This window comes from Schistocerca piceifrons, chromosome 9, assembly GCF_021461385.2.
Source record: "Schistocerca piceifrons isolate TAMUIC-IGC-003096 chromosome 9, iqSchPice1.1, whole genome shotgun sequence".
Taxonomy (NCBI): domain Eukaryota; kingdom Metazoa; phylum Arthropoda; class Insecta; order Orthoptera; family Acrididae; genus Schistocerca; species Schistocerca piceifrons.
The window spans coordinates 206,672,896-206,699,401 of NC_060146.1; the positions used below are offsets into that span (position 1 = coordinate 206,672,896).

The 26,506-nt window shown below is 38.4% G+C and overlaps 1 protein-coding gene across 1 annotated transcript in view; it reads left to right on the forward strand.

Moving 5' to 3' along the window:
• Positions 1–21,309, forward strand: part of LOC124717049 (diphthine--ammonia ligase) — a 113,121-nt gene extending 91,812 nt beyond the window's left edge. Inside the window, exons 9-13 of the mRNA XM_047243723.1 lie at positions 7,933–8,255; positions 11,783–11,944; positions 16,694–16,859; positions 19,003–19,104; positions 20,748–21,309. Of these exons, the coding sequence (XP_047099679.1) occupies positions 7,933–8,255; positions 11,783–11,944; positions 16,694–16,859; positions 19,003–19,104; positions 20,748–21,109 (1,115 nt within the window). The 3' untranslated portion in view covers positions 21,110–21,309. The remainder of the gene's footprint in view (positions 1–7,932; positions 8,256–11,782; positions 11,945–16,693; positions 16,860–19,002; positions 19,105–20,747) is intronic.
• The last annotated feature ends 5,197 nt before the right edge of the window (positions 21,310–26,506 follow it).

The following is a 26,506-nucleotide window of genomic DNA, read 5'->3' on the forward strand; positions in this document are numbered from 1 at the left end:
AGACTACAGCAACAGCAACAACCTCTTATCAAGATACTACACATTCCATTTAACTGAAGTCCTTTATTGTCTCTGGCAGAATGACAGTGTCTTCAGCAAATCTTTCAGTAGGTAATTCAGTATTACAAGTTCTTAAATAAAAATATTACCATCTTCTGCACAAGATAGAGGTCCAGAAGTGGTATTGACAGTGCATAAAGTGCCAAAAATGGTACGAGCACCAGTAATCTCTACAAAGAAGTAAACAGGAATCTATTTGAGACACACAAACTGACACTGCTCAATGCTCTGAATGTATACTGTGTGACCTAACGTGCCTTATCTGTGAACATACTGCACATGTAATTAAATAATAAAAAATTAACTGAAAATGGGCAAATGTTAAGTACTGATCTAGCCAACTCTCTCTCTCTGTCCCCCTTCTCTCCCTTCCTTCCTTCCTTCCTTCCTCCCTCCCTCCCTCCCTCCCCTCCCCTCCCCTCCCCTCCCCTCCCCTCCCCTCCCCTCCCCTCCCCTCCCCTCCCCTCCCAGTTATAACAACATGGAAGCTAATCTGATACCATTACGGAAAAAAAGTGTGTGGTTTAGACATGTGAAGGAGAAACTATGAATAGTGATGGCGCATATTTTGCCCAATTTATTTTTTCTTATAATTAAATTTCCCCCCCCCCCCCCCCCCAGGACATTTAAGTCTGTTCTTTATCTTTAATTCATTTCTTCTGCTTCAATCATTATTGCAAATTTATTTTGTTATTTACATTTTTCCCTCTAGGTTTCATCAGGTCAGTGGCTTTTAAAACCATCAGGAACAATTATATTATATTTGGAAAAAATATGTTTTTTATAAAACAGGTGATTTTTGCTGTATTAGAGTTCATGTGCTAATATTAGAAAGTGATTCATAATACTAACAGTATCATGTAATATACTTCTCTCATACAGCTTTTTGAAAATTTATAAACATGTATCTATTAAAACAAGTTCTAAATTTTGTATTGATATCTTTCAGTGTAGATATCCTTTGACATTAGAGTTTGAGAGCTTGCTAAGTAAAATGAAACCATTGATGATAAATAGGCTGTGGTCTGTCATTTTTAATTTTTACTTTGTCAAAAGCAGTTATATTTTGTCCAGGTGTTGTGATCATGTGTATCACCATATTTGTTTGCTTCATTATTTGGGCCCCAAAAATGTAATTAACATGAAAAAGTGTAGAGACTTTATTAAGTATATATATATGCATTGATGTCGTACAGAATGTGTAATTGCACTTTTCTGTAACAGGAATATTCTGATTAAGTATGCAACCACTGCACAGCCCCACAATTCAGTCCCATTATACACAATTGTAAGGACTTGGTTAGAGGCAGTCACAATTTCTCCAACACAGAAATAATAGATTAGATTAGATTAATACTAGTTCCATGGATCATGAATACGATATTTCGTAATGATGTGGAACGAGTCGAATTTTCTAATACATGACATAATTAGGTTAATTTAACAACATACTTAAGTTAATATAACAACTTTATTTTTTTGTGTTTTTTGTTTTTCTTTATTTTTTATTTTTATTTTTTTTTATTTTTTAAATATTTTTTTCTTTTTTTTTCTTAGTTTATATCTAAAAATTCCTCTATGGAGTAGGAGGAGTTGTCATTCAGAAATTCTTTTAATTTCTTCTTAAATACTTGTTGGTTATCTGTCAGACTTTTGATACTATTTGGTAAGTGACCAAAGACTTTAGTGCCAGTATAATTCACCCCTTTCTGTGCCAAAGTTAGATTTAATCTTGAATAGTGAAGATCATCCTTTCTCCTAGTATTGTAGTTATGCACACTGCTATTACTTTTGAATTGGGTTTGGTTGTTAATAACAAATTTCATAAGAGAGTATATATACTGAGAAGCTACTGTGAATATCCCTAGATCCTTAAATAAATGTCTGCAGGATGATCTTGGGTGGACTCCAGCTATTATTCTGATTACACGCTTTTGTGCAATAAATACTTTATTCCTCAGTGATGAATTCCCCCAAAATATGATGCCATATGAAAGCAATGAGTGAAAATTGGCGTAGTAAGCTAATTTACTAAGATGTTTATCACCAAAATTTGCAATGACCCTTATTGCATAAGTAGCTGAACTCAAACGTTTCAGCAGATCATCAATGTGTTTCTTCCAATTTAATCTCTCATCAATGGACACACCTAAAAATTTGGAATATTCTACCTTAGCTATATGCTTCTGATTAAGGTCTATATTTATTAATGGCGTCATACCATTCCCTGTACGGAACTGTATGTACTGTGTCTTATCAAAATTCAGTGAGAGTCCATTTACAAGGAACCACTTAGTAATTTTCTGAAAGACAGTATTGACAATTTCATCAGTTAATTCTTGTTTGTCAGGTGTGATTACTATACTTGTATTATCAGCAAAGAGAACTAACTTTGCCTCTTCATGAATATAGAATGGCAAGTCATTAATATATAATAAGAACAACAAAGGACCCAAGACTGACCCTTGTGGAACCCCATTCTTGATAGTTCCCCAGTTTGAGGAATGTGCTGATCTTTGCATGTTACGAGAACTACTTATTTCAACTTTCTGCACTCTTCCAGTTAGGTACGAATTAAACCATTTGTGCACTGTCCCACTCATGCCACAATACTTGAGCTTGTCTAGCAGAATTTCATGATTTACACAATCAAAAGCCTTTGAGAGATCACAAAAAATCCCAATGGGTGGTGTTCGGTTATTCAGATCATTCAAAATTTGACTGATGAAAGCATATATGGCATTTTCTGTTGAAAAACCTTTCTGGAAACCAAACTGACATTTTGTTAGTACTTCATTTTTACAGATATGTGAAGCTACTCTTGAATACATTACTTTCTCAAAAATTTTGGATAAAGCTGTTAGAAGGGAGATTGGACGGTAATTGTTGACATCAGATCTATCCCCCTTTTTATGCAAAGGTATAACAATAGCATATTTCAGTCTATCAGGGAAAATGCCCTGTTCCAGAGAGCTATTACACAGGTGGCTGAGAATCTTACTTATCTGTTGAGAACAAGCTTTTAGTATTTTGCTGGAAATGCCATCAATTCCATGTGAGTTTTTGCTTTTAAGCAAGTTTATTATTTTCCTAATTTCAGAGGGAGAAGCGGGTGAGATTTCAATTGTATCAAATTGCGTAGGCATGGCCTCTTCCATTAACAGCCTAGCATCTTCTAATGAACACCTGGATCCTACTATATCCACAACATTTAGAAAATGATTATTAAAAATATTTTCAACTTCTGACTTTTTGTTCGTAAAGTTTTCACTCAATTTGATGGTAATACTGTCTTCCTCTGCTCTTGGTTGACCTGTTTCTCTTTTGATAATATTCCAAATTGTTTTAATTTTATTATCAGAGTTGCTGATTTCAGACATGATATACATACTCCTGGATTTTTTAATAACTTTTCTTAATATAACACAGTAGTTTTTATAATTTTTGATAGTTTCTGGGTCACTACTCTTTCTTGCTGTCAGATATATTTCCCTTTTCCGGTTACAAGATATTTTTATACCCTTAGTAAGCCATGGTTTGTTACAAGGTTTCTTACGAGTATATTTAACTATTTTCTTGGGGAAGCAGTTTTCAAATGCATTTACAAAAATGTCATGAAATAAATTATATTTTAAATTGGCATCAGGTTCACGGTACACCTCATCCCAGTCTAACTGCTGTAGGCTTTCCCTGAAATTTGCAATTGTTAAATTGTTGACTGAACGTACTACTTTGGAGGACTGTTTAGTATTGCTGAATGGAGCTATGTCATATATTGTAACTAGCTGTGCACCATGATCAGAAAGACCATTCTCAACAGGCTGAGCATTTATCTGGTTAAACTTATCTTGGTCTATAAAGAAGTTATCTATCAGTGAGCTGCTATCCTTTACCACCCGAGTAGGAAAATCAATAACGGGTGTCAAATTGAAAGAACTGAGTAATACTTCAAGGTCATTTTTCCTATTACCCTCTTTCAGAGAATCTACATTGAAGTCCCCACAAATAATAATTTGCTTCCCCTGTCTGACAGATAGCACAACAAGGAGTCCAAATTTTTCAGAAATAGAAGAAAATTTCCTGATGGGGACCTATATACAGTTACAATTATAAACGTGCCTTTATTTAATTTAAGCTCACAGGCACATGCTTCTATATGTTTCTCTACACAAAACTTTTTTGTTTCTATACTTTTTGCACAATGATAACTTTTGACATATATGGCAACTCCTCCTTTCTCCATATTTTCTCTCATTACATGTGCAGAGAGCTTATATCCACTTACATTTACCTTATCCATATCAGTAACAATGTGATGCTCAGACAGGCATAGTATATCTATTTCATTCTCAGCTTCTAAATCTTCTAAACAAACCAGAAGCTCATCTACTTTATTCTTTAAACTCCCAATATTTTGATGAAATATACTTACATTATTTTTAATTATACTTTTATGAGAACCTTTCCTTATTCTAACATTTGCAGTACTCTCCTGTCTGAGTTTCTCATTGTGCTTAGGCCTAGTTCCTATACCAGTGGTCACATGGTGTTCAGAGAGGCAGATTATGTCAACTGGGTTGGGTGACTTTAATTCATCAATGGAATTACCTAGGACTGAGATACAACTTGGTGGAGATAAAATTTCTGGTGATTGGTGAAAATTTATAATTGATAGCTGTGATTGGTGATCAAATGTGCTAGAATTGTGCTGTTTAATTTCTTTCCTAAACTGAAGATTTGTTTCAATCCTGACCTCTCGTAGAACTTGACATCTTTCTGTCTTACCTATCCTAAAAAAGTTGCTGCTCCAACACCTGTAACCACTGGTATTTTACCATTCATGGCAGTGCCTCCCCCCCCTTAAATTTCCTGCTATTACCCCAGCCAGTTTCCCCTTCCCTTTCCTGTTGAGATGTAGGCCGTGCCTGGTATAGTCCCACCTACTGAGATAATCAACAGGAACCACACCAATATGAGCCCCCGCACCCGACCCAAGCAGCCGTTCCAACTCCAAATTAACTCTCCCAACAGAAGAGTTCAAATGAGGCCGGTCATGGCGTCTCAGGACAGATACAAATTCAACATTGGTGTGTCTCGATGCCGACGCAATCTTTACCAGGTCACACTCTATACTGTACCCAGGATCTCTGTCGATGCTGTTCCCTGGCCCTCCCACAATAACCACGGTGTCTTCCCTGGTAAATCCTTTACAGAGTGAACCTAAATCCTCTGTCACCTGATCGAGACTAGCTCTTGGTTTGAAAAAATTTGTGACCTGGTATTCTGGTCCTAATTCCTCCTGCAGAAGTTGGCCTACACCTCTGGCATGAGAACTGCCTAACAACAAAACTTTCTTCCTTTTCGATGACTTTCCTACATTCTTTTTCAATTTCCTATTGAAAGTTTGTTTACCAACTGAAGGTTATCACTCACATACATCCCAAGACATTTTCAACTACCAATTTCTGTTGCCATGATAGAACATAAATCATTTATATTGATGTGGTGAGAACATTTCCATTACACCATTTTTTTTGCAAAGGATTCCATCTCCTCATACTCTCCGGCATAGAATAAGACGGAGGTGTCATGCTACTACATGGAAATTGCAAGGGTATGCTTCATCATTTACATAAATCAAGAAGAGGAAAATGGCTGAAGTATTGAGTGCTGAGGTACATCTGTGTCTCTGTTTCACTGGTTGACTGAAAATTTAGGATCATACTCTTATTTTACATTCCAGTGGTTAACTTCCATTTGGGAGGACGATGGTTCAAAGCCACATTTTGCCATCGTGATTCAGGCTTTCCGTGATATTACTAAATCACATAAGGCAAATGGTGGTATGGTTCCTTTGAAAGGGCATGGATGATTTTCTTCCCCATCCTTCCTTATGTACTGTGTCTCTCATGACCTTGACGTGACGAGATGTTAAACATTAATCTTCCTTCTGTTTTATGATATTTTGGTACTTTGTTTGGAATTCATGTGGTGTGTGGCTAAATACTGTGATGATCAATTCTGAGTTGTAAGACTTCAGCTGCGGTGTAACCTATGGTTTAGGCTACTGAGTCCAAAGATTCAGCAGGTTTAAAAACATAGATGCAGTCTGCAGCCTCCGTGCTTGACTCTTTTTTTAAAAAAAACTGTCCTGTGATTATGTAAACAGTTTGTTTAGAAGCTCAGACAGGGTAACCCATTCAGATTTCGTACTGAAGGCAAGGATTAATTATATTGGTCAACAGTTTGAGACTTGTTCCTCATTTCCCTTATCATAAGTCATCCTGACCCCAACATTTTTAGGGCAGTTGGATATGTTTCGTGTAATACTGAATTCAATGAGGTAGGTAAGAGGTTTTCAGAGATATTTTAAGCATGTCTTAGTAACCATTCTGGATATGCCATCCTAACCATATAAACATTTATGCATAAACATGCCTGTTACAATGGTAATAACAAAAGGAAGATCTGTAAAGCACCGAGGATGCAGAGAAACTATTGAAGCAGCTCTTGACCACACTGTTGTGTCTGATGCTCCCACATTCCTAAATAAGCCTGCAGATGTCTTACTGGGACATTCACTCTTGGCTTGGCAGCTGTAGAGAATGGAGCTCTCATTGGACAGTACAACCAAGTTCAAATTTCACATAGTTATTCACTTTTTTTACACAAAAGATGTTGAACAAATTGAAATTTATCTCTAATTGATGGAGAGTCCTATATGGGGGTCAAAAATGTTCACAAGTGGTGTAGAGAATTTACAGCTGACCATACTGAAACTCACACTGGACAAAACAGCGGGTAACTATCAATCTCTGATGAGACAGTCACGAAGTTTGAGCAGACCATTTGTGAGAATTAGCAGATCGCTGTTGATGATAGCTGAATTTTGGTTTCCATATCACCATTCATAAGATTTTAATGGTAAAATCACAATATTGGAAGGCGTGTGCAAGACAAGTACTGTGAGTGCTGATGGCAGACCACAAATGGCCACTAGTTGGTTCTTCCCACAAATTTATTAGCCATGAGGCAGACAAAAAGGTCAACTTTTGGACTCAATTGTCACAGTTGATGAAACTGAGGCGCTGCATTAACACACAAGACCAAACTGCAGTCATGCGAATGGCAACATTACTCTTCACCCGTGCCAGGAAAATTCAAAGAAACGCAGTCTGTTGATAAAGTTGTTTTGGAATTGAAAGGGAGTATTGTTTGTTGACCATATTCCTATTGGGACCACAATAAATGCTGACAGGTACTGTGAAACACAGAAAAAACTCTGATGAACAAATCAGAATTGAAGAAGAGGAACATCGAGCAAGGTTGTAAGCATTCTTCATCCCAGTGCTCAACCACATCTCCGCCCGTCTGTCACTCTCCGGCAAAAGTTGGAATAGATCGTCATTGCCCAACCTATAGTGTAGACTCGGCACCCAGTGACTACCACCTCTTCCCTAAGTTGACAGAACAGTTGGCATGAAGGCGATTCAGTTTTGAGGATGAGCTGAAAGGTGAGGTTCATTGCTTCCTTAAGGACATGGTGGCAAGTTGGTATGACATGCATGTACCAAAACTTTCACAGTATCTACAAACATGCATTGAGTGAAATTGTGATTATGCAGAAAAATAGATGAACGTTCAATGTTTAAAATGATGTAAATCTTATGGAAAATAAATGGCTTTATGCAAAGAAATATTTCTTACTTTTGGGATAATCTTTGTACTTCTCATATGTCATGTGAAGTAGTATAGAATCGGAAAGAAATGCTTTGGTATTCTCATGGTTTGAGCAAAACTGTCAGCTTTCTCTCATTCCCAGATACGTCTGCATCAGCAATCTGATTAACGTTTATCAGTTTCGATTCACAGGTCTGGTGCCACTCAGTGACGTCGTGTCGGTGACCCTGTACGTGCGCGACATGTCGCAGTACCCGGCTGCTAACAGAGAGTACGCCGTCGCGTTCCCCGGGCCGGACCCCCCGGCGCGGGTGTGCGTGCAGTGCCCCCTGCCGGAGGGGGTGCCGGTATCGCTGGAGGCCACGGCGCACCGCGCGGGGGGCCCGGGCGAGGACGGCTGCGTGGACCCCGGCGCGGGGGATGGCAAGTGCTGGCTGGGGCGGCGGCAGCTGCACGTGCAGGGCGTCTCGCACTGGGCGCCCGCCAACATCGGGCCCTACAGCCAGGCCGTGCGGGTGAGTGGGCTGCGGCACGACTGCAGGGGCAGTGCGAGTGCAAGGGAATGAGCCGACGTTAATAAATCGTCTCAGGCACGTAATTGTTAAGACACTAGAAAGTAGATATACATTTGCCAGGACTGCTTCAGTTTGCAGCAGTTTCTGCTGAGATATGTTGAACTGAAGACCAACTTATCTTTACACAATTCTGTGATGCCATTATCCAGTCTCTCACAAGAGAAGCGTTCATCTGACAGGTCACCGATTTTGCTTATCTTTCACACAACTGGTGTAAATACTTAGATGTAACTAATGATGCAGTAGTACAACGTACTTATGAAGTGTATTCAAGAAATTGAGTTTCAAAGTTTGAAGAGCCTGTCATATTGTACATCTACATCATTATTGTGCAATTCACAATTAACTGCCTAGCAGACAGTTCATCGAACCACTTTTAAGCTACTTCTCTACCATTACACTTTCGAGCAACATGTGGGATACACGAACGCTTAAATCTTTCTGTGTGCGCTCTGATTTCTCTCATTTTATTATGATGATTATTTCTCCTGTAGATAGGCACCAACAAAATATTTTCATAATGTGAGGAGAAAGTTACTGATTGAAATTTCATGGGAAGGTCCTGCTGCAATGCAGAGAATGCCAGCCATCGAGCAGTGGTGTTGGAGCAACCACAGACATCCAACAGTGGGGAAAATGGGGCAGGGGGGTGGGGGTGGGGGGCGGGCAGCTACACCCTGGAATCTGGAGTACAGACCATTTATTCATAACAGAATTTTCAAGTGTTTTGGAAATGACTGAGTGTAATTCTATTGAACTGGAGATTCATAACTTGCAAATGCAGAGAGAAACAATGTGGCTGTAGCAAGTACCTAATTTTATGGGCTATAAGATACTATGGTCTGTAAGATACACCTTAATTTTTAAACAATTTTTTTAAATAACATTTTTACCATTTTTATTATTAGGTTGCAAAGAGATTACTTATGCCACACTTCTTGAAATATCTAACAATAATGTCTTCCCTCACTCTAGACCATGGCTGTTTTATCCACTGAGACACATGTTTGATTGTAGGTCATATTAAAGCTCCCTTTGGTGTAAATTAATGTGGGTTTCATGCATCATCCATTTGTTCTCTCATATAAACTTTAAATGTTTGTTTATCAAGATGTCAAGAGGTTGCAGTTGTGAAGTAAGTCCTCCCAGAATAATAGCAAGCTCTGTATTTCCCTGTCTCAATTTTTCTTTCACAGAATATTTCAAATGACTACTACTAAACTGATTAGCACAAGAAAAAACTCTTCTTCAATAAAACACTTTTCCTTCTCTCCCACACACTGTTAATCTATAATTTCATACGAACCTCGTCTATTCGCTCATGAAGTTTGTTGTAACCCATTGTAGTTCAAAAGGAACAATTAAGTATATAATTACAATACCAGAAGAAAAAACTATTTTAATTGTTCCACTTTAAGGACGTCCTTAGCACAAAAAGGGGTGCACAATGCTGCCACCAAAATTTCTGATCACCTACCCACTTACATAAGATGTCTGACAGACAGCAAAGTTGAACTCCGTAAAAGAATTTCTGTTTATGTGCTGTCTAGAAGGTGGCGGATAGGAGATGCTAATTTACATGTGTAATAAAAAAGTTCTAAGTGGTCCTTGTGTTTGGACATATTTACCTATGAACATGTAATGTGAATGTAAAATGACACTTTCCACATTCTTATGATTAATCACATGTACAATCCATGGAACATAAAACTAAGTAACTATATATTTACAAGCTCTGAACTGGGAATGTGTCTGTAAGCTTACCATTGGTTTCAATCATGTTTATGTGCTTGTTGATCGATCAAATGGTCACTTGGACTTCTTCCATTGTTTACAGTACAGCTTTGATCATTCAAAGGCCATAGTGCAATCATCATTGTCTTTCGTTTTTCTGTGACTTACCAAACGAAAGCGCTGGCAGGTTGATAGACACACAAACAATCACAAACATACACACAAAATTCTAGCTTTCGCAACCAACGGCTGCTTCATTAGGAAAGAGGGAAGGAGAGGGAAAGACGAAAGGATGTTGGTTTTAAGGGAGAGGGTAAGGAGTCATTCCAATCCCGGGAGCGGAAAGACTTACCTTAGGGGAAAAAAGGATGGGTATACACTCGCGCACACACACACACACACACACACACACACACACACACACATATCCAACCGCACATACACAGACATAAGCAGACAGCACCGGAATTTTGTGTGTGTGTGTGTGTGTGTGTGTGTGTGTGTGTGTGTGTGTGTTTCTATCGACCTGCCAGCACTTTCGTATGGTAAGTCACATCATCTTTGTTTTTAAATATATTTTTCCCACATGGAATGTTTCCCTAAACTCTTTGCCTTTACAAATGTCTGCTTGTGTCTGTGTATGTGTGGATGGATATGTGTGTGTGTGCGAGTGTATACCTGTCCTTTTTTCCCCCTAAGGTAAGTCTTTCCGCTCCCGGGATTGGAATGACTCCTTACCCTCTCCCTTAAAACCCATATCCTTTTGTCTTTCCTTCTCCTTCCCTCTTTCCTGACGAGGCAACCATTGGTTGCGAAAGCTAGAATTTTGTGTGTATGTTTGTGTTTGTTTGTGTGTCTATCGACCTGCCAGCGCTTTTGTTTGGTAAGTTTCATCATCTTTCTTTTTAGATATATTTTTCCCACGTGGAATGTTTCCCTCTATTATATATATATATATATATATATATATAATATATATATATACTCTTTGGCTTTTAATATGTCTGCTTGTGCCTGTATATGTGTGGATGGATATGTGTGTGTGTGCGAGTGTATACCCATCCTTTTTTCCCCCCTAAGGTAAGTCTTTCCGCTCCCGGGATTGGAATGACTCCTTACCCTCTCCTTTAAAACCCACATCCTTTCGTCTTTCCCTCTCCTTCCCTCTTTCCTGACAAAGCAACCGTTGGTTGCGAAAGCTAGAATTTTGTGTGTATGTATGTGTCTGTTTGTGTTTCTATCGACCTGCCAGCGCTTTCGTATGGTAAGTCACATAATCTTTTTTTGTAAATATATTTTTCCCGCGTGGATTAACTGTACATAGGCAGTTCATTAATATTTTTTATCTCTTGTGTGTTGTGCTTGGCAGGCCTCCAGAACACATTTAGTGGCTGACTTCAATGCCACAGTTGTAATTTGGTATGCCACAGTGTTTACATATACTGTGGCCACATTGTGCTGCTGAAAACTTTACCTCAAACTGTGTATCACACAAAAATTATCTCTCTCTGCTGAAATTATTAACATTAAAGTTACGAACACTTGTTCAAAGTTCAGGCTAAAAGAGTTGTTCCCTTGTATATGTGCATACTTTCTCCAACATAACCACAACTAGCACAGGACAATAACATTCAGTCTGATTTTCAGATTGAAGACAGCTTTACTGTATGCCTTTTTACAAAAATAAAATCACTTGTACATAACACGAGCCTTCATGTGATACCATTTCGCAGGTCGGTGATATTATGTACATGGCAGGCCAGATTGGCCTGGTGCCGGGCACGATGCAGCTCATCGAGGGCGGCATCAAGCGGCAGTGCCGGCTGGCACTCCGGCACATCGAGAGGGTAGCCCGCGCCGTCGACTCCACAACGCAGCTGCGCGATGTCGTCCAGGTGAGTAGAGAGGCAGGTAGGGGGGGGGGGTGAGGACACACACACACACACAGAGAGAGAGAGAGAGAGAGAGAGAGAGAGAGAGAGAGAGAGAGAGAGAGCACCTGTGAATTTCCGTCTTCTTTCAGTAATGTAGTTTACCAGCAAGACTTAATGAACAGGCTTGTAAACTGAATGGCCTCAATCGTCAATATTTATGATAACTGGAATTAGAAAATCTTTTTATTAGATTATTCCGGTTGGAGCTGCCTGTAGTAGCAGTCGTGTGTACATAAGGTGCCCATGCTTGTGTGAATGTTTGTGTGGTTTCTTTGCTGAAGGAGGCTTTGGCTGAAAGCCATAATGTGTAACAGTCGTTTCGCTGTGCCTGTCTGCAACTCAGTGTGTCATCTTTACGATGAGTAGCAATCTATCCTTTCCCTCATAAAAAAATGGTTCAAATTGCTCTGGGCACTATGGGACTTAACATCTGAGGTCATCAGTCCCCTAGAACTTAGAACTACTTAAACCTAACTAACCTAAGGACATCACACACATCCATGCCCGAGGCAGGATTCGAACTTGCGATTGTAGCGGTCGCGTGGTTCCAGACTGAAGCGCCTAGAACCGCTCGGCCACTCCGGCCGGCCTTTTCCTCATATTGTTGATATTCCAACCTTGAGTTTCCATTCTTTAAATTATCAAAAATTTGTATGACTTGTCTATACAGATTGTCTCTCCACTGATTTGGATGTGACAGAACAACACACACGCTAATTTTATAAAATTTGCTTGTAGAAAATATAAATGATCAAACTGAAATCCCACATCACAAAAACTGTGAAATAAACTAACGGATAGCATCTTGTGACAGTAAGTGAAGAGACCAATATCTTGCAAAATAGAATCCCATACCACTGAAAATATCACAAACTGTACAAAAATTACGTCGACAATCATTACAGTTTTATAGTGAGTTATGGTGGGTTAAAACAGTTGTGTGATATTTACTAGTTTTGTTGTTATAAGGATGACCATTTTTATCACATATTGCTTCTGTACATAAGGAAAGGTTGTCTTTTTGAAGCTCTTAAATCTTGTGACCGAAAAATCAATTTGACACCCATTAAATGTTGTTACAATTTCTGCAGCGAGGGCATGCTAGTGTCATTTTGTTGTGTGCTCTATTTACGTTAGCACTGAGTGGAATGAATTGCTGGATAGCACACCTTTGTTATGTTCTCAGCTAAACCTTGTGACAGAACTGCACTTCCCAGATGTTTTCTACACAATTATTGAGCAAAGTCAATAGTCAGTGGTGGAACTAAAAGTTAGAAGAAACAAAGCTAATTAAAATGTGTGAAACAGACAGTCTGCCATTTAGAGGTGTGATGTGGTCGTCTTCATACCTGGAATATAAAATGTTGTCACCTAATCTGTGAATTTCTACAGTGTCTCCAATAAGACAGCACGTTATTACTTACTGAGCGACATATGCTGGAATGAGGACATCTTCAAGATTGACTGCCTGTCTTTGGTTCCAAGTGATGACTGGCAGAATGTGTAATATGATGTGTAAAATGTATTACATTTCTACAAAATGTTAAGATAATTAGACACTTGACAGGATTATTGGCATGAAAGGTGGGGGGGGGGGGGGGGGGGGGTTACCATGAGGCAATATGGCTGTCCAAATTCAGTACATAAGGTGGACCAAAAAAGGTTGTGGTTACTTTGTCATTCTTTTCCGTATCTCTAGGATGAATATACTTATGTTATACTTTCTGCATCCATTTTCTTTCTGAGAATCCAACAATATGAAATAGAATAGATTGCTTCTCACCACAAGGAGCAAGTGTTGAGTGCCAGACAGGCACATAGGAAGAAGAGTACACAATATGATCAGTAGGGACTGGAAAAAATAATTTTATTTTATGGCGAAATTTGGCGTTAGTTTCTGCCAAATTTGTTGCTCTTTTTTGCCAATTTCAGTGTTACTTTGTTGCCAATTGCATTTTTTGCCAATTTCTTTGTTTGTTACAAGTTTCAGTATTATTTTTTGCTAAATTCAGTGATATTTGTGTTAATTTTTTGCCAATTTTTGTGTTACTTTTTGTAAATTACCGTGCTATTTTTTTGCCAAATTTGGGTTTTTGCAAATGTTGCCTTTTTGTCCTAAATTTGGTGTTTTTGCCAATTTTGCATTTTTTTTCCAGCTCCGCTATTAGGGTTTTTACCCTCTTCAGTGTTTTTGTTTCCAGTTTCTATGCAATTTTTTTTTTTTTTTTCACTTTCCATGTTTTGTATGCCAGATTCAGTGTTACTTTTGTGCCACATTGGTGTCACTTTTTTGCCATATTTGGTCATGCTTGTTTGCCAGATTTGATGTTTTTTACCAAATTTGGTTTAATTTTTTGTCACTTTTGGTATTTTTTGCCAATTTCAGTGTTTCTGTTGTTTTTTTCACCTCCCTGCCAGTTTTGGTGCAGTTTTTGATGTCATTTCATAGTTGGTTGTGGGCTATATAAATTGTCATTTTAAGATTAAACAAGTACGTGAAAAAATGAAGTCAAAATGTGGTTTCAGCATTCAGTAACTATTATCACATGCTGTTATGCTAAAAACCACTAATTTTGCATTATTTTTTGAGTTATCATTTTCACAAAATTTTCCTGTCCCTAATTATCAGCTATCAGATGAAGCCCTTAATCAGATGTAGACAAAAAACAAGCATATTCACCTGGCAAAGAGTTCTCGGGCTTCCAGCCGGGTGGCGGTGTCTTCAAATTGCGACGTTTCGACAAGTGACATACTCGTCATCTTCTGGCGAAGTGCCGAGACTTTGCGGATGCCAGTCCCTTTATACCTGTGGTCTCACTCGGCGGCCATCTTCTGGCGAAGTGCCGAGACTTTGCAGATGCCGGTCCCTTTATACCTGTGGTCTCACTCGGCGGCCATCTTCAGCTGAAGAGCTGAAACCAAGAGACGTTGTATGGCGTTTGTGCTTATGTGAACAGTTGCTTCAGAGGCAAAAACGGAAGAAGGGATTTCTGCATCGCATTGTGACTGGGGACGAAAATATCCCAGCCGTGCTTCCATGTCAATGGCCAAACCGAATATTCATGGCTCCAAGATCATGCTCTGCATTTGGTGGGACCAGCTCAGCATCGTGTACTATGAGGTTTTAAAACCAAGGGAATCAATCACAGGTGCTCATTATCAAATGCAGTTAATGCATTTGAGCAGAGCATTAAAAGACAAATGGCCGCAATACAGCAAGAGGCATGATGAAGTGATTTTTCAGCATGACAACGCTGAACCCCACGTTGCAAAAGAGGTCAAACCATACTTGGAAACATTAAAATGGGAAGTCCTACCCCACCCACCGTATTCTCCAGACATTGCGCCCTCTGACTATCACCTGTTTAGATCAATGGCGCATGGCATGGCTGACCAACACTTCCGATCTCATGAAGAAGTCACAAACAGGATCGATTCGTGGATCGCTTCTAAAGATGAAGATTTTTTTTTACACGGGATTTGTACACTATCCGAACGATGGGAGAAAGTAGTGGCCAGCGATGGAAAATACTTTGAATGATACGTGTGTAACCAATTTGTTTCACTAAAGCCTCAAATGTGGGGGGAAAAATGGCAGAAGCAAAGTTGAACACCCTATAATGCAGTTCTTCATAAGAGCCCTACCATCTTTAAATTGTTATCTGTTCAGCAAAAGGATTTTTATACATTGTTTTCCCATGTTTTATTCTTATAAAACTACAAGCATACCAAAATGCCAACTATTGGTTGGGCATGTATTATGACATGCATTGTTGCTTTGAAGTACAGTTGAATGGGTGTTCTGAGGGAAGAATTGCAGGGCTACTGGAGATATGAGTTTATAAAGCTGATTGTTGATGTGAAATGCAGCAGTCTTGTTGAAATGAAGAGAATAGCTGTCACTGACAGAAGTAGAGTACTACATCAAACTAATCTTAGGTTGCTAAGTGAAATAACTACATACCAAAATACCACAAGTATGAGGGCAATCCATAGAGTACTGACTATTTGGACTTAAAAAAAAAAATCTTCCTTAGTAAATGGAAGTTTTCTTTATTTTTATAATCAACTCCAGTATTAAGCATTTGTCACATCTGTTCACTAGCTTTAGAATTCCCTTGTAGTACTTAGCTACTATGACTCTATTAAGCCAGTTCACTGCATTCCCAATATCAACATAACTTCCAAAACGTTCTTGCTCAGGAACTTTTTCAAGTTCCGGTAAGAGGTGTGTCACACCATTTCATGCTTCACTCGATTCGTCAGATCATTTGTGCTGAGGGTCAGGTGCCTGGGTCGAGTTTCGTGGTACACATTTCACACCGATCCTCACATCTTTTTGTTCAAGATTCCCTTGCCTTACATTTCCTTTAATTTACTGTAATTTTATGAAGGTTCCAACAGCAGAGCATCCAAAAATTGAATAACACCTCCTACCTGATAGTCGGCTGAGCTTCGTATCATACAGTTCACATTAAACAATCATAGAATGTACAAAAATAAAACTTGTTGTTACTACTGCTGACACAATACTGAAACTAGGTGATGGTGAAACTTTTTGTCCTCTGGGTGGAAACCCAATATCAGCCTTTGCAGTGGCAGTGCACATAGAGGTGCTACTTTCTGGATTGTTCTCATAAATACCCTTGCCCAGAAGCAGCCACCTAAGAAGAGAGATAATATTGTTAAGCTTTTGTTTCCCTTGTTCAGGCCATATGTTACGTAACACGTGGTACTCACATATGGGAGGCACGGCTCGAGTGGGAACGTCACACTACCAATGCCATTGCTGACTACGTCGTGGTGCCCCGGTTACCGAGGGGTGCACTGGTTGAGTGGTCGGTTTGGTTGCATCGCCACAACAACAGATTTGAATGTGAGTATCTTTGAATGGATGTACCATTGCACTGTGGGCTATTTATATTGGTTCTGAAAAAGTCATATAATTGAGACCTCACTATTGTGTCATTTAAATTCAGTTAATATTAGCACATTAACTGCCACATCCAAAATGAGGAAACTGCTCCCTGATGCCATGGTGGTTACTCAATTTTTATTGGGTACTCGACTATTAATAATTCTGAATAATCATCATTTTAAAAACCTAGCTAATATTTGTGGTAGAGATAAAAAGTAGAAAATTCTGTTCAGGACCATAAAAATGATCCAGGTCTCGAATTTGTCTTTCTTCTGTCTATATTAATAACTCTTCAGTCTCTGTTTTATTTGGTTCACTGATATGCAGTGTTATGTGTCATTAATTTGCCTTCTAAAACCATTAGTAATACAATCAGGTTGAACCGTATAAGATTTCAAAATCTAATTAGGACATTAGAGTTAACATTCATTGAATTTATGAATGGATTTTGAGGTGTTTGAATTGTTTGTGAAGTTCTGCATATTACAAGTATTCACACAATATCTTGCTGTCATCCCTATCAAATGATATATGATGGTGATGTACTTCAGCTCCCACATCCTTGTGTCTAAAATCGATTTGAAATTGCTTATGTATAAAATGGGAAACAATAAAATGAAAGAGGAAGGATCTGTTCATCCACTGTCTGTTCAAACAGATATAGTTAAAGAAGGGTTGAAATATGCACTTGGGGAGGGGGGGGAGGGGGCACGCATAATTGAATATCTGGCCTTGAAACTTTAATATTTCCTTCATCACAAGGAAATGGAGAACAAGAAAAGAAAAAGAAAAAAAAAAGTTAATATGTGCAAGTGATGCTCAAGCCTTTTTTTGAGTGAAGAAAGAGACTAACAGTCACCACTGATCAGCTCTCTGCATTGAGGGTGTGCAGGGAATCTGAGCCCTCAAAGTCAAAAAAACAATTCACCTTACATTATGTTTACTTGGCATCAGCGTTTCTACAATTTGTGTGCTCTCCATATTCTCACATCAGTGTTTTTTGAGAATCTAATAAACGTGTATGGCTATGACACTATATCAGGCTGTTAACAGTTAGCTTACGCAGCCCTCCAGTGCCCTACGTTGAGATGTGTAATCTTGTTACAACACTTTGCACATTCTCAGAAGTGTTGTGGAAAGTGTGTGGCATCACTTTCAACGTAAGAAATCATATTTAATAATAAAAATCATAATTTACCCTCAAGCATCCGTTACTTTCAGATCGCTATTTGCCGCCAAATTTACATCCTTTCAAGTGCAGATAAAACTCAGTACCTTTCAGTACCAAACTGGCAATTTTTATAACATATGTTTCATGTGTGTCACACCACCGTACAGTAACTAACTAAATGAAATGGAACTGCATGAAACAGTGGTATAGAAAAGGATTGCAGCCCTAGGTGGGCAGTTATACATTTAGTGGTAGTGATAAAAGAAAAGCGTAAACACATACTGATGTGCCTATGTTAGAAACAGATTACTCATAATCGGGTAGGGGTTCCTGCTGCAATAGACAGGTTTTGTGACAAGGGAATACAACTCCGAAGCAACACAGTGAAAATAGCAGATAGGTGCACCAAAACATATAAAATTAAGCAAGAAAGAGCAGGTCATTTCAGTCTGTGGTATTACCTATAGACAGAACACTAGCTAAGGCACAGAAATAAATGTCGGGCTCGGCTAGCACTCGGATGACTCACCGTCCCAGTCTGCCGAGCACTGTTGGCAATTGGGTCACACTCGGCCTTTGTAAGGCCAGTTGAGGAGCTACTCCACTGAGAATTGGCGGCTGTGTCACGGAAACTGACAACGTGTTCCTCTGTATCCGTATCCAGTGGCACCTATTGGCTGAGGATGACACGGTGATCGGTTGTTACCATTGAATGTTTACTGTTGTTTTTATTTACTGGTCGGTTTGTGACTGGAAAGGGGGCAGGAAAAAATTTGCAGTCTACCAAATCTTACCTGAAACAACTTTTTTAAAGTTGATAGAAGTCATTAGGAGCATCAACTATTGTTCACTAATATAACTGTTGTAGTCTGCCTCTGCTTATTGAGAGGGTGCTCTCATTTAATTCACAAACTTGTTTTTTGCTTTCAGATGAGGAAACAGGGTGTCTGATTGGTCCATTCCAAGTGTCTATATGCCGCCGGTGGAATTACGAGAACAAAGTGTCAGCTATTGTCTCTCGTATATCGATTGGTAAGTATTTCTTGAATATATGATTTTCTTGTTTATGTATACTAAAATATTAAAGTGCAACTATAATGTAATTTTGTGAATGGAACAATACTTAAAATAAAGCAAAGGCAACCATTCGTCTTTATCAGACTGTCACGTGGTGCATAGACATATGTAAAACCAGTATTAACTAGCTTTCGAGCTCTGGCTCTTCTGGCAGAAAACGACCACACAGACACCCAAATGCACATCACCTCTCACGATAAGAGGTCTACGGTGAAGTGGGTTAAGATCCCAGGCATCTTAGCCTGCAGCCATTTGCCCTGGTGGGGCCTCATTTGTGAGTAATCGATGAAAAACAATCTTGCGATTTCACGTGATATTCTACAGCTTCAGAACAGGTATATTTTACAGATTGGTTGTACAGTGTAATGGTTATAGTACAGACCTCATATACAAGAGGTTGAGGGTTCAATTCTCATCAGGTGCTGTGAATTTTTTTTATTTTAAAATTTTTATTGACATGATGTTGATTATTATTTTTATTCGGTTAATTTGTTTAAATGTATTTTTTTATTTCTGTTCCTTTTTCACAGAATCTTTGTTTATTTATTGACAGCATCACATCATTTTAGTCACCATATTAACTTTTTCAGTTGTTCTCATTTTTTCATTGTATAATTCTTTTCCCACATATTCCAATCTGTGTGCGTGGGATTTTAATTATTTTCATGTATTATCTAGATCTAATTTCTTCTGTTTTATCATCACATATTTTTGTCCGTATTATTGCACTCATTATGTCTATTTCACATTTTATTTATATTTTAAATGTTTGTGTGATGATCACCATCCACAAAAAATGTAAACCTTGTAACAAAAATTACATTTTGCACAGTCAGTGTAAGCAGATTATTTTGTTTTGTAACCGATAGATTGGCATTTTCAGTATATTACATTATTGAATATTATGATAGATAAATAATTAAATTCACATGCAAAAACATTCCAACTGGAAAAAAATGATGAGAAGAAAAAATGAGAGCAATTGAAAAAGCTTATACAGTGATTAAAATTACGTGACAAAGGAATATAAATGAAAATACATTAAACTAGTTAATTAAACGAAAATAATGATCAAAGTGACTTCAATAAAAATTTAAAAGTAACAAATTTCCTGGATTTGAATCCACAACCTTTCGAATATGAGGCTTCTACTGTAATCAGTGTGTTACAGAACCAGTTTGTATAACATTTCTTTTTTAAAGCTGTGGAGCATCACACGCAGTTCGAGATCCTTTTTGTCAATTAATTGCAAATGACGGCCCGCCAGGGCGAATGGATTTAGGATGTGATACCTGGGATCTTAACCTACAATATCATATAGACAGTTTCAAAAAGTCGATCCCACCACTGGCGACCTTTTCTTGTCAGAGTAGCCTCACAGCGGTTGAAAGAAGTGCTGTGGATAATAAGTACTGACATTTCTCGTGTTAGTGTGTTTCTCCTTATGATATGATGTAGACCTAAAATTACAATGCAACCTTGCCTTCAAATGCAGTGCTGCCAGATTTACTGAAAAACAACCTCTTTAAGTGTGAGAGGCTTAGTTCTATTACTTTCTGCACATGCCTCATATTACTTTTTTCCCCATGTTATTCCAGTTTTGGAGTCGGTCAATTTATACGCAGGTGCGTCATACCTTTCCGGAAGCAGAGAATCGGAAGACTGCCCCGACAGCCTACCCCCTTCACCCCGCCCCATGACTCGGGACGAGCTGGATGAGGCGATGTCTTACACACTGTCTCGCCTGCTGAGGGATTCGCCCGCGGCAGCGCCCGTCTGCCACCTCCGCCTGGCATACTGCTCTTCCTCGGAGCACGCGCCGCAACCCCCAGAGCTGCGTGCGGCAGCGGCACGGGCGGCGGAGGCGAACGGCACCACGGTAGTTGCCAGCCTGCTTCCTGTCAGGGGGCTCATGACCAAGTGGACCTTCCTCTCCGTGTGTGGCGTTAGGCACCACTGAGGACTACTACTGTTCCAGCAGAGTACTGTATACCACGTTTAATACTGCAGGTGGGCATTGGATCTGATTACAGTTGATGTGGAGGACTGTGAACCAAACTATTGTTTCTCTGAGTAATCAGCTACATCAACATATCTCATGGTTTTTGTGTCTCACTTTTCTGGTATGTGGGATATGACTTACTTTTGCTGTCTACACCTTTTTTTTTTTTTTTTTTTTTTTTTTTTTTTTTTTTTTTTTTTTTTTTTTCACATTGGAGCTAGTTCAGGGGGATACAAGTTCATCCCCTCTCAGTTTCACCTCCCTCAAGATAGAGGAGTGTGGCTAGAGGAAGAATTAAGTTCCAGCCTCCTCATGCAATGCTGCCAAGAAAAATAGGACCTGCATTTAATGTTTTGTAGTGAATAGCTATTGGGTTAAAACTGAAGTTCATAGTTAGTGAATAATTGATGACTGACTGTTTACCTGATGCTAAAACTTTTACTCCTTGTAATTGTGGGTAGTTCTCGAGATGGACTCTGATGGACCAAGCTTAATTATTCTTCCTGGAAGAAATATTTTTAACATACCACAACAAATTAAAACAGTGTTCGACAATGGTATTTGGTAGTTATTACATCACAGTATCTATTTTTTAATTCTTTAAATTAGCAGACACACCATGTTGCTTAAGTATTCTTCTTCCTGCCGTACATAAAGTGAGAATTGTAGGGGAATAAAGTGAGAAACATTTGCATAGGTGGTATATGTATCAAAACAAAGTCTTTTGCAGCAACATCCATATCTACAGGGGCTGTTCAAAAATTAACCTCCTATTGGCTGCTTTAAAAAGGTAAATATTTGTTATCAGTCAGTACTTATATGTTGACGTTACTTCTCCACATAGTCGTCACCCAAATTCAAACATTTGTCATACTCTGACCCAGCTTCTTTATCCTTTCATCAAAGAATGGTGCTGCCTGGTGGTTTGGCCAGTTCTTGGCAGTTTCCTTGAGATCATCATCTTTCATGCAGTGCTAAGCAGCAAGCCGGGCCTTCATCTCGGAGACAAAGGAATGCTGAGGCCAAACCCAGACATTTTGGTGCCCACGGTGGACAAAACTTATGGCCTCTCAGTGAAACTGTTAGAGACGGCTGTCCTTGAAACCTGAGCCATATCTTCAGAAAATTTGGAAATTTGAAGAGATATCTCGTGCACACAATTTCATCAGTATGTTGCTAGACATTGTCACATCCGAATGTCTTCTTTGGCCACTTTCATTGTGCAAATCTGTATGACCAGCTTTGAATTTTCTGCACTACCCCCTCACAACGCCGTCAACTATAACTCCAACCCCATACACACAACACAATCGATGGTGAACAATGGCCATTTCAGATGGTTGCTGCTTACACACTGAAGATTGCAGCAGAGAGCTAACTGATGCAATGTGACCTTCAGAGTCTCCTTTTCCACATGTGCCACGAAGCTACAGTCAACCGTTTATTTTTAATAGACAGTCTGAGGTTAACTTATGAATAGCCCTCATAAAAAATTCTTGCATCATAAAATTTTGGTAAAAGTTGCAGTTTTTTGTTGCCCTGTGTACATCAGTCAGTGACGAGCAGACTATCGATGATAGTAATGAGACCATAGTAGCTATCTTCCTTCAGTTACCTGTGAAAGCATTTGAAAGCTCAAGCGCTTCCTCATGTATTTGATGTGTTGAGAATAGAGAGTACGTATTAAGCCAAGATAGTATGCAGATGAGCTGGCCAACATCTGGGTTTGCTTCCCATTGCATATTCACAAACTGCTGTCAAAGACTGAATTTGTGCATATTTGATAGTTAATTAAGACATGTGATTGTTTTGTGGTGTACAATGTAAGGCAGCTTCTATCAATACGTACACTTTTTTATTTCTCTCACCATGCTATAGCATTTAAGATATTCAGTTTTGAGGCAGTGTGTTTGTATTTACATTGATCAACATATCCTCTGTAAGTTTTATAACTAGCTTGTGTTCTGTTCCTGGCATCAGTGGATATGACCTTTTACTTGTAATTATGTCCATTGGCAGTACTTGGTATATCAACCAGTGATAATATACATTGGCCAGCTAGTCCATCTCCTTGTAATTTTACCTTTTCATTTTCCTTAAAAATATAAATAATGCTCCTCTCCTTTCATTTTGACTGGTGTCCATTCCATGCATCCTCACACCTTCAGCAATAAAGTATTTGCCTAACTGCCTTCCTTCCAGATCAAGGCACAATTATATTTCTATGTAAACTATACCAGGTCAACTGATGTGAGAAGTTATGTTTTGTATTATAGTGTACCTTCATTTTGGGCCATTTTGGCTGACTTGATTTTTAGTGATTGAATTGCTTGTTATACTGAAATATCAAAACAAAATAAAATATTGAAACCGCCTTAGCGATGTATTTTCTGATTACAGTGGCATAATGTAAGTCTGATTGGTGCCACAATGTAATCAAACACTAGTCTGATGTCCATTGCTTATAACTTTGGGTCTATGTTTATGACGGCTCAGAGGGTTATGTATGTAATGAACACCTTGGCAAATTAAACAAAATTAATTGCAAGAAGCAGAATATAAAGTGGAACATTGGCTTATCACCTGTGATTTTCATTTTTGCTGTTTTCCTTATTTACAGCAATTGTTAATGTATCAAATTGCTCTCTCACTGCCATCTAAGAACTGGCACAAATCTGAACTAAGTTGTTGTTCAGAACTGTTGCATATCATTAAATTATTTATTTTAATGTTCTATGGTAAAGCTTTACGTGTAAACTATTCATATTTATAATAAAGTACGGATTTCTGCTCAATATTAACGGAAGAAAACTTCTTCCGTGAAACATCTGTGTTAATATAAAGAGGCAAATATATTGGTAATTGCTTGTTCAGAACTGTTGCATATCATTAAATTATTTATTTTAATGTTCTGTGATAACGCTTTACATGTAAGCTATTCATATTTGTGGTAAAGTGCAAATTTCTGCTCAAATTAATGGAAGAATTTGTCTTTCATGAAACATCTGTGTTAATTACAAAGAGCCAAATATATTAACTGCTAACACAGCTTCAAATCAAAAAGCAAGTTTTATGCCTACAGACTGTGTTGTATTTTTCCAGTGTCTGTAAAATATATAAATTTTAAACAGAATAATTCACTGCACTGAGACAAAACTTTTGAATAAAAAATAAAAGGAGGCAAGATGAAAGTAGATGGATAGTTAGTGTATTGCAGAGTGCAAAGAGTAATGTACATCACACAGTTGTCTTTGGCTGTATCTTGTGAATATGTTTTGTAAACCATAGAAACAATTTTTAACACACTAAGTAATGCTGTCGTCTGTAAAATGAAGAATTTCAGCATGAAAATGGTCTCCAGCAGACCTTTTAAGCAGAAGCAGAGGTAACCAATGATCTGTTACCATTATGTGCTGCTGCAGGCGAGTTGCTTATTAAGCTGCATCCCATTTGCAATTACAATGTTCCAAGTGAACTGAGGCCTAAGAAAAGTTATTACTAGATGGAAGAGTGACAGCAAGGTGCTGGCTTTTTTAGAAGCCATTTTTCTACTTTTTAATAGAGTGACGAGTTAAGATTTTGTATATGACCGGGACTCGAGTGGTAATGCAGTGCATTACCTATCACTTTTACACACTCCACAGTATAGTACTGACTTGGCACATATTTGTGACTTGCTACTAATATTAAATTATTGCTGCTGTCAGAAAGGACACCTCTTGCTTTCTCTTTAGAGTTGAGACTTGGGACAGCACAATATTTGGAGTCTCACACTTTTTGTTGTGCGTGCACATATGTCATAACTGCAGATTGAATGATTCCTAGATGTAATTTAATAAATGAATGGAAAATAAAACAGAAACAGTTTCTTTCTTAGCTGCACCACATTGTTACTTGGTGTGTTTACATTTTTGCCAAAAAAGAGACCAATTTCTCCTCTAGTGACTGCATTAACAATTTCTCCTCTAGTGACTGCATTAACAATTTCTCCTCTAGTGACTGCATTAAGTGCTGCAGCATCTGCTGTGGCTATCTTCAGAACACCTGAAAAGGAAACTTTATGTACAAATAAATTATATTGCTGTGATTTTCAGATTGTTAAACATTATTTGATGTGATGTGTCAAATATCTTTTTTATTCCTTATCAGATCTTTGCCAATATTTTCTGTAAATTGTTATAAAGTTATGTGCAGTGAGTGAGAGAGAGAGAACATGACCATGACCAGCTGTTTTAACACAAAGACAAATTGTTGACTCCCAAGGACATTAACTTGTAGATTCACTGGCTGTATTTTGCGCCAAAACAGGAGAGGTGTGAGAGGAACAACATTGGCAGGACAGTGCCAAGATGGAGATAATACTAAGTAATTCATTGTTACAAATGGCTGACAATACATATTTATTTTACCCCAACACAGTATAGTATTGATCAACTGTTACCATGTAACAACTATTTCACTCCCTTAGCTTTCTTTGTTGTTACATATTTTTCCATTTCTCCTTCATCTTATCCCTATGCTGTCTTTCCTCTTCTTATTTCCATGTTGTTACCTATTTCTTATTTCTTCTGCCTTGAAAGCCTTCTAAATGTATTACTTTGTTCTTATAAATATTTCTTTCTGTTATTTCTGATTCTTTGATGGAGTTCCTTTCAAGTTCTTTTTTTTATTTCTGTAATCCATACTACTGTAAATGTAAACACCACTCACAGGCTAGGCCTTAGGCCTGTTCCGACGGCTGCCTATGAGGCAGTATGAGGAGCAATCTACGGTTGTGGGACACGTGATCATCATGTCGCAAATCACTCAAGCCGTTATTGCCAGTAGGTGAATCCCAATAGTGCCGATGCGTCTTTACTCGAGCAGCTCCTCATTTGGCCTCACGAGGCTGAGTAGACCCCTTTCCGGACCTCATTTGCTCAGAAAAATCTGAGGAGGTACCAGGTATCGAACCAGAGTTTGCCCATAATGAAGACAGTGATGCAAACTGTTGGGTTACGGAGGCAGTCTTTGTACTGTTGGTCAATTCCTTTTTCCAGAAATACAACTGTATTTGTTTTGTTAGCCTGTTCTCACTTATTTGGCAAATATGTGCAAAGAAGATTAATTTTTGCTATGTCATTAATCTGATTCTGTGCATTTTTGTAGATCTCCATGTTACTTATAATTTTCCAACCCCTTGTAGTTTGTGTGCATTCATTGTTTTTCTGCTAATCAGTATAATCTGTCTTTCTGGTATCTCTGTTCTGCCCAACTTATAGTTCACCAGTAAGCTTTCAATGAATATAAACTGTGGCACTGTTTTTTTGTAAAATCATATGCTCATTCCATTTTACTAACTCTTATAGATATTGC